Source organism: Ahaetulla prasina, chromosome 7, assembly GCF_028640845.1.
Source record: "Ahaetulla prasina isolate Xishuangbanna chromosome 7, ASM2864084v1, whole genome shotgun sequence".
NCBI lineage: Eukaryota > Metazoa > Chordata > Lepidosauria > Squamata > Colubridae > Ahaetulla > Ahaetulla prasina.
In genome coordinates, this window is record NC_080545.1 from 77,101,552 (window position 1) to 77,116,126 (window position 14,575).

The following is a 14,575-nucleotide window of genomic DNA, read 5'->3' on the forward strand; positions in this document are numbered from 1 at the left end:
TATGTCTGCTTTTCACACTTACAACCATTGCAGCATCCCCATGGTCACTGATCAAAATTCAGATTGATATATATGATATATATGACTCATATATATGATGGTTGCAGTGTCCTGAGGTCATGTGATCACCTTTTGTGACTTTCTGACAAGTAAAAGTCGATGGGGAAGCCAGATCTCTTAATGACCAGGTTACTGATAACTGCAGAATTTCACTTAACAACTGTGGCAAGAAAGTTGTAAAATATCGGTAAAATTCATTTAACAACTGTCCCACTTAAGAACAGAAATTCTGAGCTCCATTGTAGCCATAAGTTGAAGACTACCTGTATATATTTGGCAAACATCCAATTAATATGACACTCTATTAAATTATCAATTTTCCTATATAACATCACTTCAATTGACAAAGTTGTACATTTTGGGATATATAGTTGTAAGTCAGGGGTCCCCAACCCCCAGGCTGTGGCCCACTACCAGGCTTTGAACCTTTCGGAACCAGGCCACAGAAGTGGCGGGCAAACATGTGCATCCCCATTTGCACTAATGGTGGTGTACATGCATGTGTGCTTGCCCACCACACACAGGGAATCATCCCCTCCCCCTGCCAGTCTGCAAAGTCAAAAAGATTAAGCAACTGTTGTGACTGATGCACTAAACCAGGAGTGTCAAACTCACGGCGTCACGATGCGTCATGTGACGTATCGGGACTTTTTCCCCCTTCACTAAACCAGGCGTGGGCGTGGCCAATGCGTGATGCATCTGGCCCATGGGGCGGGAGTTTGACAGCCCTGCACTAAATTATAATGATGCATAGCTGGAAAACCTATAACCAACTGAGACATTGCATTATGTACAAATAGAGCAAAACAAGAGCAAAACAAGATGAGTGTACACACACGAAGAATGCACACTGCCACATACAATTTTATCTTCATATAGGATTTCCCATGATAGAGATAGAATGGAGGGCAAACCAAAATGAAAAGTGTATATCGTTACTCAAGAGATGGTATCTTGAGTTCAATAAAATGTGTATTCTACTTATTTCAAAAACTACTTAAAATAAATCAAATACAATTATTTAATGTGATAAACATATTAAATAATATAAAGTTTCTATTAACAAAACCAAATGGAGTTTATCATACCTAAGTTGAAAATATTTTGGGCCCAGAAACTAGGATCACAGTGAAATTGAATGGTAGTATTAGATACTGGTAAGGCATCACACCTTGCCCTAAGGAGGTATCGTAATCGGTATGTAATCTAGAAAAAGAATAAGATTATATTAATATTAAACTATCTCAGTGTGACAGAACATTAGACATGACTCATAACTGGTGACATGGGCAATAGCCCATTGGTCACTTTACATTAAATGTCCTAGTAATTTTCATGGGACCATCTATTGACAATCAAGGAATATGGAAGACTACAATTAGGAATGTTAACAGGAATATAAGGTAAAGAGCCTGAATTAATGAATGAAAAAATATATATTTATTTGTTAAATTTGTAGATACTCTGATTTCCAACAATTCTACTCGGCATTTTTGAAACTAAGAGAAAGATTGTAACAAATCTGAATAAATGATCTACTTTTATGCAGCGCAGCTGAAGAATACAAAGAGGGAAATCAAAGTTTAGGTTTAAAATTATGAATGATTAATAGAGAAAAAAGCTGAGTCACTTAGATTATTCTGGAATCCATTGGTTCCTATTTTCATGTGCACCAGAATAATCAGATTACATATTTGGACTGTTTCATGATGGTTATAGTGAATATTATGTTCCAGTGAATTGTGATCATGAAAGTTATCAGGAATGTGTTTTGGGGGAAAAAGTACGCAACATTCTAAACGAATGTGATGCAGGAAAAATCATTCTGTTAAAAGACACAAATGGATGAGTGAGAAGGGAAGTATAGAAGTCTAATTTGGAGAATCAAGAATTAATGACAATGGTGGTTGTTTGGGTGAATAATTGCTCTGAAATAGACCTGTTTGCTTTAAAAATGTCATTTAAGCATAGGTCATGATGCTCAAAGCTCTATTGGATTGGAGCAATGTACAAACCCAAATAAATTAAAACAAGTACAGACATGACAACACTAAATGGATTTAAAAGTGCTCCTAAATTGATTATTTATGATCATATAGTGAACTAAAAGCTCTGAGTGTGGGATAGGGATAGGCCCATATGCCAGAGTGTCAAGAGAAGATGTTGAGGATCAATGGATATAATAGAAGATTGGAGTGAAACAAAAGTAATGAGGAAACTGGAGTGAAAGCAGAACAACTGTAGGAAGAAAAAGTAGGAATCATGTTGGAAAATAATTAGAAGATAGTATAATCTCCTAGCAGAATGAAAGAAAGAGGTTTTAAGGAGAGATAATATAGAACAGTTTGTTCAAACTTGGCAACTTTAAGATGCATGGACCTCAGCACCCAGAATTCTCAAGTAAGCACAAAGAAAAAAATGAAAAGGACATTATTTGAAGGGATTAAAAATCAAGATTATTAAAAGTTAAAGGAAGGAAGATAAAATTGGATTATTTCATCAAGGTTAAAGTAAGTATGTTGTTATCTCTGGTAAGCCTTAATAGATTTTTGTTGACTAGGGCTTTAAGGATTGGCTTATAGGTAAGAGATGAGATACAGATTGAAGAGATCATCTCTTATATTTTAAGATAGCGACAAGTTACTAACACATTTATATTTGTGATGAAGGGGAAAACTGCTATCAATATCTCCCGTTTTCTTCATTATACTAAACATACCTAGTTTCATTAGCCTATCATTGTATGATTTAGTCTTGAGACCCCTTATCTTTGTTGCTTTTCTCAGTACTCTCTCTAGGGCTCAGCATCTTTTTTGAACCATGGTGATCAGAACTGGTCACAGTATTCCAAGTAAGTCTCACCAGTGCAGTATAAAGCGGCAGTTCCCATGATATTGATGCTATCCCTCTGTTGATGCAGCCTAGAACTGCACTGAGTTTTTTTGGCAGCCGCAGCATATTGGTGACTCATACTTAAACAGCGATCCACCAGCACACCTAGATCCCTCTCACGGTTACTAAGATTGAGCCAGGTACCCTCTATTTTATACCTATGCATTTGGTTTTTCTTTCCTAAGTTCAAGACCGTACTTTTCTCACTACTGAACTCCATCTTATTGGATAGGGCTCAATGCTCAAGTCTGTCAAGATCAGAGGTGGACAATTAATTCTCCCAAGGGGCCACATGAGAAACTGGGATTGTGTTAGAAGGCTGCCGCTGCTGATGCCCCGCCCTCTGTCCCACTCCCTGCTGATACCGACATCTGCTGCTCCACCCTCTGGCAGAGAGTTGCTAAGTTGGGGAACAACTTGTAATCTTTCTTGTTGGCTTTCCTATTGACATTATTTTTGAGAAGCCAGCAAGGAAGGTAGTGACTATGGCTCTCCCAAATGCCTGGATAATTACGTGATCAAAAGTTTCTGTGATGGCTGAAACTTCAGGGATCAGTTGTCCATCCATTTTTTCAGCACTGCCCCAATTTTGAATGATTATTGAACAATGGATGTAAACCGAGGACTATCTGTATATCAGTTATATAAACATTTGAGAGGAGAGACTGGCACAATAGGAATATCTCTCAGCTTTCCCTAGCTGTTTTCCTATGTATGCATATACAGTTATCTACAGTGGCATTTTGCTACACAGAAAACTGCAGTAAACCAAAGCTGCAAGTTTTCTAATGAACATAATTGTGATGTTACATAAACAACTAATAGCAAAAATTTTAGAAAGGTTCCTTTTTTTTAATGGACCAGAAATTAAGAGTGGAAATGAGCAGAAAATTTAACTTTGCTTCACATGAGCAAAGGGGGCATTTGTACGAAGAACATCAGTATACCTCTCAAACAGAAACATACATAATTGTGCACACTTTGTCTTAAAAAGTAGTAATGGTATTTGTTATGCACTTACATAAGAAGAAAAAATTACAATACAATTTATGAGGGCAGTAAATAAAAAAGTAAAATGATGGGTTCTAACTTCTATAAAATTGTTCAAAAACTATTTTTAATTATATTGTGTAATTTAGACTCTGCTAATCCTGATATAAACTGAATCCATCCTGTTGATCATGATTCTGATAACTCTGATGATTGGTCTAAAAAGATTCTAATGTTGAAAGAAATAAAATTCAGGTCTTAGCAGGGCCTTCAGAGTTGTTGAGACCTCAATCAAGTAATCACAAACTTACAGCCCAACATATGATCATAACCACAAGATGTGTGCATAAGTACTTTTGTAACTTCTGTACCTTATTTCTTGTAAGCAGGGTTCCAGTTATATAACTAAGAAGCCTATCTATGCTTGCTTGAAATAGCATTCAGGGTTCTTCCAGCCTTATGGGAGAACCCATCTTTATACAGCACTGTATAAATGTGACTTAGAGAGCACCTGGTCTCTGCCTCTTTGTTCGCACCAAGTCACACCTGCTCCTTGCTTGACACAACTACTGTAATAATCTTGTCCTCTTCAGATTTTTAGATTTTCATTATTCTTTTCCACTGCCTCAAAAGATAGCTAAGTTATTAAAAAAACAGGAAATCCAAACGATGCCCGATTTCATCTGAGGATATCAAAAAGAAAATGATCCTCCTCAACACAATGATAGTAATATGAACACTTTTTGTGATGAGAACAATTTCACAAAGTCAACTAAGTTGAGATCTCAATAGTTTTTCTATACATTTCTCCAGAACAGCATTTTCTTCAAACTTCAATGCTTCTAATGTAAGTTATATTTAAGGCAGAATTTAGAATCTTAAAAATATGAGCTTCCATTATAAATTATCTTGTCCATACTTTATCTCTGAAAAAGAAGAGCTGGAAAAAGCTGAAAAACCGTGTAAGGATTGCAAATTTGATCTAACGATTTATCCATACCAAGCGTTTGCTGTACAATAAGGCTGTGCTGCTCCCACTGGAGACAGCCCATTTAGAAAAGTTCATAACGTGTTCCAGTTGTTTAGAAAGTCCTGACACTTCTCGCTGCTGCTGTAAAAGCTTTGCCCTGTGTTCCTTAGCTAGACACTGCAATGAAGAAAGACAAGGTCATCATCATTTCTGCAGATTAAAGCACTAAGTCATTACACTATTTCTGTATATATCATATTCCATCTCTTCAAGAGAGTAGACCAGAGTCAGCCTTGAATATTTTATCATTAATATTGAAATACTTTACTATATTAATATTTAGGCAATCTTTGATTCAAAGACTATTTCTATTTTGCTTTGTATTAAAACAAAGAAAAACTTGTTTGAACAAAAAATACTGGGATAACATAAAGACTATCCAATTTTATTTTACGTTTTTATAGATAACATTCCATTTATCAGAGGAAAAATGATATTACATGTAGTCCTCGATTTATGATCATTTATTCAAAGACCATTTAAAATTATAATGGCACAGAACGAATGATGGTCATGACCATGCTCAAAATTCCAGGTGTCTTAGCACCTCTGTGATCTCATGACCATGATGTGGATTCTTGGCTACTGGCTCACATTTATCACTGACTACACCACCACACGACCAGAGGATCAACGCTTATAACCTTCTCTACTGGCTTTCCCAGAAAGTCAATGGGGAAGAGACTAGCAGGGAAGATTGCAAATCACTAGTGTTAAGTCTCATCTACCGATTCTGAAATTTTCCAAAAATGCATTATTTTGTTACTGTTCATTCTTTAAATATTTTAATAAAATGATATACCAAGATTTTTTTAGTCATACATAATATAAGCATCATGTACTTTGCACTAAAGACCACTTTAATAGTGTCCCTTGGGAAAATAAAATCTACCTCAAGCTGATGCAGCAGAGCTTTTCCCTTTTTGTTTATTTCTACCATCAATGTGAAAATAGCAACTTTAACATCTTGTTCCACCAGTTTTTGATTCCGATTCACTTCATGGATTCTATAAAACGTAGAAAGACTATTTAGTATATTTATAACAGTACAGTGATCACAATTTGTGATGTTGCTGATGTTCAGATCTTGATATTGTGCAAAATATCACAGCAGCACATAATTAAGAATAAATCTTCAAGCTTAACTCCTGATGACTTCTGCATATATTTAATTTCCTTGACAACAATATGGAAGTACTTTGCCACTGACTCCTTTAAAATGTCTTTTTCAAATTTCCAATGAGGTCTATCTTTTAAGTTTCCCATCAAGTTATTAACCAGTTTGAATCCTGCTTACCTTTCAAAATCAACCAAGGTTGCTCAAATGCTACCTCCCTAAACACAATTTGCACATTTCAAAACAAAACACAAAAAAAGTTATGCAGCACAATGTTAATAGTTTTTGTCATTTTTCTTGGTGTCAGGAAATTGCACCAAGTGCAATATGTACATACTGTACGTATCTGGGATGTCATGGCAGTGTGGTTTGTTCAACATAGGTATTTAAATAGCAGTATCTCTCTATTTGTAGGATGTATGTATATGCACACCAAAATATACAAGCGATGTGTGTGTGAGTATATAAAAATACAAACCAAACAGATTTTAAAATTGCTAAAAAGCATTCTAATGTCAGTCAATTTCTTTAAACTTCAAGAAAACATTGAAAGACTCTGGAGAAATTTTATATTAAAGCAACTAATAACTGTCAAAATCTAGTGTACGCAGCCCTGGCATCTTAGCTCTTTCATTATTCTGATTCTTTTTTAAATACTAGCTAGGTACTGCAACAGGTTCACAGAAAATATGGACTCATACAATTATTGTTTTGCTTAGGAGAATGTGTGTAGTACCATATTAAATTATTATGTGCAAAAGCTACTGCACCCATTTACTGTGACATAGTAGGCCCCCAGCACCACCATGGATGATTAAAATAATTTTACCTAAGAGTTCTGCATGGTTAGGTGACTATTATAACTAGAAGGAAAAATGGAAGGTATCTCTTAATATTCAGGGAAATGTTTCAAAATAAACAAAAGGGGAATAGGAGAGTAAATTTTACCACTGATGGGTTTACAAGGGTAGAATGAAAAGCAATGCCTCCAGTGGTATAAGTCACCAACAGTATTGACATGCTAGAAGCTCTGATGCATTATTTAGCTTCATTCACTTTAATTGGCATGAAGTTGCTACTAGAAAAGGTGATGTTACTATGTTTATGAAATGGAAGTCTGCAGTGAGTATTCATCAGGGTACTTTAAACAACACATCATGACTGAATTTTTGATTGTCGAAGGAGTCTTTCCATTTGAAATTCACCACCAAACCCAGGTTGTTTATGGTGATGACCGTTGATGGGAGCACTGGCCAAACAATGTTGGTAAAGATGGTAAATCAGGAAGAGGCGATTTGTGCCATGAACAATAAAGTAGATGACTTGTGACAGCAACGGCTGAGCTTCACACAAGAAATGTTGATGAACTGATTAAGGACAATTGGTAGATCACTTGAAAGGAACTTGCTGCCAAGCTTGGCATTTCATAGGAACATTATTTATGTTCTTCTCTTCAGTATCAGAAAGATTGTGCAAGATGCTCCTCATACGTTTATAGCAGAAATGAAACCTTCAAGAATTGAAATTTGTTGGCAATTGTTGCCATACTATAAGAATGAAACTGAGGGATTTCTTCATAGAGTAGGCTGATCATTATGGCCCAGAAATGAAGCATCAGTCCACAAACATCATTACCTGTGGAAGAAAAATTCAAAACTAGGCTTTGACAGGAAAACTCATGATTACAGTTTTTTGGGATGCAGATGGTGTTATCAACATTGACTACCTGGAACCAGACATCACTACGAACTCGGAGCACTATAATTGATACTCAAAACTTTGAAACAATGATTAAGCAGAATTCAGAAGCACAAGAATGTATTTTTTCTGTAACATGACCACAATAGGCTTCACACATCACAAGCCACCCAAGAGGCAATTGCGAACTTGGATCAGATTGTCTTACCCCATCTGCCATACACTCCAGACTTGGTGCCATCTGACTTCTACCTTTTCCCAAAAATAGTTTGTGGGCATCTATTTGACTCAAATGAAGATTTGGAAAGGACTGTCAGGACCTGGTTGAAGAGACAAAGTGTGGAGTTCTTTCATGATAGCTTTAAGAAGTTTGTCCATTGTTGGGAGAAGTGTGTAGTGAATGGTGGAGGTTGCGTGAAGAAGTAAATATAGCAAAGAGCCCATTTCCTGGAGTATTTTCCTGTTTAATTTATTAGAATACCACTATTAAACTAAAATTATGAAGGCAAAGGCATTACTTTTCATTCAACCCTCAGTTTTCTTTTTTCCTTTAAAAATATCTGGGCATGCTTATAGTTACACAACAGCTCCTCTCCTCCATACTCTCTTCCTGATTATGATATTTATCACACCATGCAATTGTCAAGTTCCCTTCTGCCAAAAATTATTACATTTTAGGTAGCATGATTTAGGGTAGGAATTCTGTTTTTCTTTCGCTGTGTCCATTGCATTCATCTTGCTTATAAATAATCTGCAGATATTTACTTGGCCACTGTAGGCAAAGATTTATGCTTTGTTCTGATTAACTGCCATTTTTATATTATTAAAACACACTTAGGAATAATTACATTCAAAGTCTTCCAAGTTCAAAATTATCTTACTCTGATTCTCTTTTATGCATTTTCATGTGCATATATTAAACTCATTATTCTACATGTCAAATTTAGAGAGGTAAAAACTAAATGAATCCAATTACTAGGAATATAACTTCATTTCAAACATGAAAAAGAAGCTAATTGAGATATTAAAATAATATTTAATACTACAAAATAAAACTCAATACCTATTTTGAATCTGCTCCCCTGTATATTTTATATACTTGCTTTTTTCCATCAATTTTGTAATAAGAGTGTCAATTATTACTTTTTGATTCTGAAAGGCTTCTTCTATAAACTGGTATCTGCAAAAGAAAGAAAGGAAGAAGGAAGGAAAGAAAGGAAAGAAAGAAGAAATATGCAGCATGTTTACATTAGGTGTATTTTATATATAGTCTTTTAAAAATACATAGACCAAAACTGAATAGAGAAGAAAAAAGAAAAAAAAAAGAAAAAGATATAAATATAATCACGATAATATCTATAAATCATGTCAAATTATACATTAACTCCAAAGCAAACTAAATTAAAAAAAAATCTAGCTAGCCTGTATCTTGCAATGCTTACTTCTCTAATAAGACTCTTATTACTTCTTTATCTAACTTTGTGGGTTTTTTTTTTGTCAAATATATTCATTTTAATACCTGTGTTCTTTGTGCTCCAGCAACTGACAATCCCGACATGTCAATTTGTCACAAGTTTCACAATAGAGTTTCAACTGTTCCTTTTTGTGGTAAGGGCAGAACACAGGTCTTTGATTGGTTACACCTACAGCTTCTGTTAAAAAAGAAAAAAGGGGAAAAATTCTGATGGATAGGAATGAACTGTTATAGACCTGGACCAAAACTGAAAGTTAACTAGTGCAATTTTGCTCCTTTTAAAGTCTAAAAGCAAGACAAAGTTTCTTTTCTTTTGTTCTCAATATTCTCGCTCATACAAATCATATACAATATCATATACATATACGTATCATATACAATCATACTTGCTTTACTGTTTCAAAATATTTGAAAAAATTACTTAATGGAATCTCTGAAACTAACTTTAAACATTCCTGAAAAGATGCAAAAGTATATCTCCATAGAAACAATGCCTACAAAATATTTCTATCTTCTGAACTTATAAATATTTAATATTGTATAAATATATATTTTCTTTTAAAATGTTATGTTTTTTTCATTGTTTAGTTTCTTTGTGCACCACCTGGAATCCCACTGAGTTGGGCAATTTTACAAAAGGATAAAAAAAATATTTATTTCATACACATTTTTCAGATCATAAAATCTGAAAACACTTTAGAAATTCTAATTTCTCAAAACAGGAAAAAAGTATATATAAACATTATTTTCTCATTGTCTCTTAACCCATTACATTAACATTGCTATCTAGTAATTTTTAAACAGGCCAAAAAGAAATACAAAATGATCATTCCCCCCACCCCGGATTATTGGACTAATCCATTCCCACCATGTAATCGATGCTGACACTGCAAGATCACTACCACCTAATGCAATTCTCAATCTGACGATCTCCATTCTGGCCACTTCTAATGTTGGTTGTAGCCTCAAGAAGAAATTACCCAAGAGAATGGATGCTGCTTACCTAAACGTCCCTATTTGGTGCACTGTGGGAGAATCCAAGCGTGCGTTGGGACGTTTCTCATCTATTTGCTAGAAACTTGAGTGTAGATTTTTTTATTTTTTTTGCTGACCATGCCTCCACTGCTCATCTGAGCTTCAGTTTTTTCAAGAAGGCACAGTCATCCAGTGTGTCCAAAGGAAGCAGAAGAAGTGGGACCCAATTCAGGAAGCCTAAAGGGCTGGTTGGATTCTCCCGCAGCACACTAAAAAAGGATGTTCAGGTAAGCCAACGTCCGTTTTCCAGTGCGCTGTTTGGAAAATCCAAGCGTGGGATATTTCCAAGCTCAAGATCACTGGGCGGCAGGCTGACTGATCCCCGAGCCCTGGGTAGAGTGCACACACTGCAACACTTGCCATCCAAAGGACGCCTCAGCCGAGGCATAATTAATTTATAATGTCATATAAATAGTGACAATGAAGACCAAGTGGCCGCTCTGCAAATGTCACTGACGGACGCCTGTGTAGCCCATGCCGCTGTCGTGGCAGCACTCTGAGTTGAATGGGCGACAATCCATCCAGGCATAGGCTTGGCCTTGAGCGCATATGCTTTCGCAATACATGCCTTCAACCAACAGCCCACTGTAGATGAGGAGACCTTCCTGCCCATTGATGAGGGGTGAAACGAGACAAAAGAGCTTCAGTCTGTCTAAATGAAGCCGTTCGTTTAATGTATCTGCGGAGGGCCCTCCTGACGTCCAAGGTGTGCCATCTTTCTTCCAGTGAATGGTTGGGGGCTGGACAGAAATCCGGCAAAATGAGCTCCTGGGGACGGTGAAACCAGGAGTTCACCTTGGGCAGAAAGGAGGAATCCATCTGCAGCACAACTCTATTCGAATGGAAGATACAGAGATCCCCTCATACCAAGGAGCACCAGTTCAGATATCCTCCTGGCAGATGTAATTGCCACGACAAAAACGACCTGAAGGGTAAGGAACCGGAGACTGATAGAACTCAATGGTTCGAATGGGGAAGACGTGAGAGCCTGAAGGACTAAGGGAATGTCCTACATGGGGTACCAATGCACCACAGGAGAACATAAATTAGTGGCTCCGTGGAGGAAACTGCGTACCCTCGGATATTGAGTGAGGTTATGATGAGTGTCATAGGTAAGCACCATAGATAGGACCGCTATTTGCCGGCATAGGGTGTTGGGGCCAACCCCTTCTCCAGTGCCTTGCAGGAAACCTCAGGTACTGATGCCGAAATTGGATTGATGTGTGCATTGGCACACCACAGATAGAAGGACCACCAGCTAGCATTGTAAACCCGATTCGTCGAGGCACGCCTGGAAGCCTGTATAGTTTGGATCACCTTCCCTGAAAGATTGTCTTTCCTCAGGAGGATCCTCTCAAATGCCAGATGATCAGCTGGAGCCACTGAGGCTGAGAGATCTTGTCCTGGGAAACCCTCCAGAGTTGGGACATAGAGGCTCACCAGGTCCGTTTACCAGGTCCACCTTGGCCAATGGGGAGCGACGAGAAGGATTTCTGCTCCTTCGGTCAACAGCTTCCGAATTACCCTTGAGTGGAATGGGAGGGAATGCGTAGAGGAGCCCGTGGCAATGCATGGTGGAGGGTGTTGCATCCTTCCGTCCCTGGACTTGGAAATCGGGGGGGGGGGGGGAAACCATGGAAGTTGCACGTTCTCTGGACAGGCAAACAGATCAAGTATCAGGTGTCCAAACCTCCATGACAACTCTTCAAATTGCAGTGGATGAAGATGCCATTCTGAAGGGTCCAGTTGTGTTCTGCTCAACCAATTTGCCTGAACGTTGGATGAGCCTGAGATATGTTCTGCTTTGAGGGAGAGCATGTATCTCTCTTTCCCAACTCATCAACCTCTCTGCCTCGGCCATGAGAGACAGGGACTGAGTGCCCCCTTCTCGATTTATATGCATTTTCGTGGCCACATTGTCTGTTAAAATCAACACGTTGACCTCTCACAGTGGTCCAAAAGTGGCGGAGGGCCAGGTGGACTGCCCTCAGCTCCAGCCAATTTATGCTGTTTTTTCGCTCCGCTGGAACCATTGTCCCCGAGCTACCGCCACTAACAGTTTGGTAAACGCCCTTGAGGTCGATCACAGGCCAAATGGCATGGCCAGATATCTAAAATGGTGACTGGCATACATGAAGCGTAGGTACTTTCGATGTGCTGGATGGACTGGGACGTGTAGGTAGGCCTCCTTGAGGTCCACCAATGTCAAGAGATCGCCCTTCCATATGCATCCCAAGATATCTTTGAGGGATTGCATTTTGAATTGCCTGTACAGAATGAAATTGTTGAGTTGCTTGAGATTCAAGATCCCCTTTGAGTCCCCGGAACTCTTGGACATCGGAAATAGAATTGAATAAAAACTGGTCCATTCTTGGTCTTTGGGCACCAGTTCCATGGCCCTGATCTGCAACAAATGGTGGATCTCGGCTTCCATCAATCCTTTTGACTGTATGACTATAATTTGTTGCTGACAATCCTTATGATTTATATTGATATATTGACCATCAATTGTGTTGTAAATGTTGTACCTTGATGAATGTATCTGTTGTGTCTTGCCCGCTCTCACAGCAGCCGGGGCCTTCTTATCTGCTCCCGAACACTGAGGAATGTATGCCCCCTGGCCCCAGCCCTGGCTCCATGCCCAGGCAAACGGAGCAGCTAGACCCCTCCCCCTCCTCCACAGCATGTGAGCCTGAGGAAAGTTTATTTCCAACAGCTGCTGATTGGAGTGACCCTCACATCAGAAGACTGGATAGGCGGAGGCAACAGAAGGAAGGGAGGGGCAGGCCTTAATGAGTGCTGAGTCATGGAGCCACACCCCATGGCCTATATAAAGGATCTGCTTTCTGGCAGTCTCTGAGTCAGGCAAAAGTCGAACTTATCTTGCTGAAGTCACTTACTGGTCTCCTGCCTGCTCTGAGGACTTTGCTAGGACTTTGGGCAGAGCTGCAGAGGCAAGCCTGATTCGGATTTCCCTGACCCGGCCGTCAGCGGAGGAGTGGGACACGACAGGCTGACTGCTGTCTCCACTGAACTAGAAGGTGCGTCTCAGGTAAGTACTAATGCCCGTTCTCCGTTATTGTGGAGACAGCAGTCAGTGTGGGACATACCAAAGCCTAGTGTCCCTAACTACGGGAGGGATCGGTCTGGACTGATTCAACCTCAGAGACAAACACCTGCTGCAGCACTCTACGGCCAAAGGCTGCTTCAGCCGAAGCATATTTGTCCACTCTATAGTGTCTAATAAACGAAGAGGGCGACGTCCAAGTAGCTGCCCTGCATATTTCTGGTAAGGATGCCTGAGTAGACCAGGCAGCCAAGGTAGCTGCGCTGTGAGTAGAATGCGCTGTTAAACGAGCGGGCCTTGGTAGAGATCTCATCTCATAAGCTTTAGCTATCCTCTGTCTAATCCATCTGCCAATAGTTGACGAAGTCACCTTGCGCCCTAAGGAAACAGGAAGGAATGACACAAACAAGGATTCTGTCCTTCTTATCTCTGCCGTTCTCTTAATATATATTCGTCAGGCCCTTCTAACATCTAGTGTATGCCAACGGCGTTCCAACCCATGAACTGGTTGAGGACAAAAATTGGGCAAATTAAGTTCCTGCATGCGATGAAAAACTGAATTAACTTTAGGAATAAAGGAAGGGTCCAAATGAAGAACCACCCGGTCTGGATGGAAAACACATAGGTCACTGCATATCGAAAGAGCGGCTAATTCTGAAATCCTCCTGGCTGAGGTGATAGCCACCAAAAAGGCAACTTTACAAGTTAACAGTCTAAGAGTGGTAGTCCTCAAGGGTTCATAAGGGGCCCCTGTAAGGGAATTTAGGACCAACGAGAGATCCCAAGTGGGATATCTATGGACTACCGGAGGACACAAGTTCTTGGCCCCTTTGAAAAATCTCCTGATGGAAGGATGTTAGGACAAGGAAGTCAAGGGCTCACAGGATAGGACAGTGGAAATAGCTGCTACTTGCCTACGAAGGGTGTTGGGAGCTAACCCCTTGTCTAAACCCTCCTGTAAAAACTCCAAAATCTGCAGTATAGAGACCCTGAGAGGGGACGCCCCCACCCTCTTACACCAGGAGCAAAATGCCCAAGAGGCTGAATAAATGCGTTCAGTAGAAGGCCTCCGTGATGCTAGCATAGTTCGAATAAGTCTGGCAGACATATTGTCTCTTCTCATGGCGCACCGCTCAATCGCCAAGCGGTCAATTGGAGCCATTGAGGGTCTGGATGAACCAGAGCCCTCTGACTGACACGCTGCTGGGAGGA

At 39.3% G+C, this 14,575-nt stretch overlaps 1 protein-coding gene across 2 annotated transcripts in view; it reads right to left on the reverse strand.

Annotated features, from left to right (window-relative positions):
- Window positions 1-14,575, reverse strand: part of TRIM24 (tripartite motif containing 24) — a 74,103-nt gene that overhangs the window by 21,423 nt on the left and 38,105 nt on the right. For both annotated transcript variants that reach the window (XM_058189922.1, XM_058189921.1), the window contains exons 4-8: window positions 9,307-9,439; window positions 8,851-8,967; window positions 5,865-5,979; window positions 4,943-5,089; window positions 1,149-1,266 (exon numbers count right to left, since the gene is read on the reverse strand). In XM_058189922.1, the coding sequence (XP_058045905.1) occupies window positions 1,149-1,266; window positions 4,943-5,089; window positions 5,865-5,979; window positions 8,851-8,967; window positions 9,307-9,439 (630 nt within the window). The remainder of the gene's footprint in view (window positions 1-1,148; window positions 1,267-4,942; window positions 5,090-5,864; window positions 5,980-8,850; window positions 8,968-9,306; window positions 9,440-14,575) is intronic.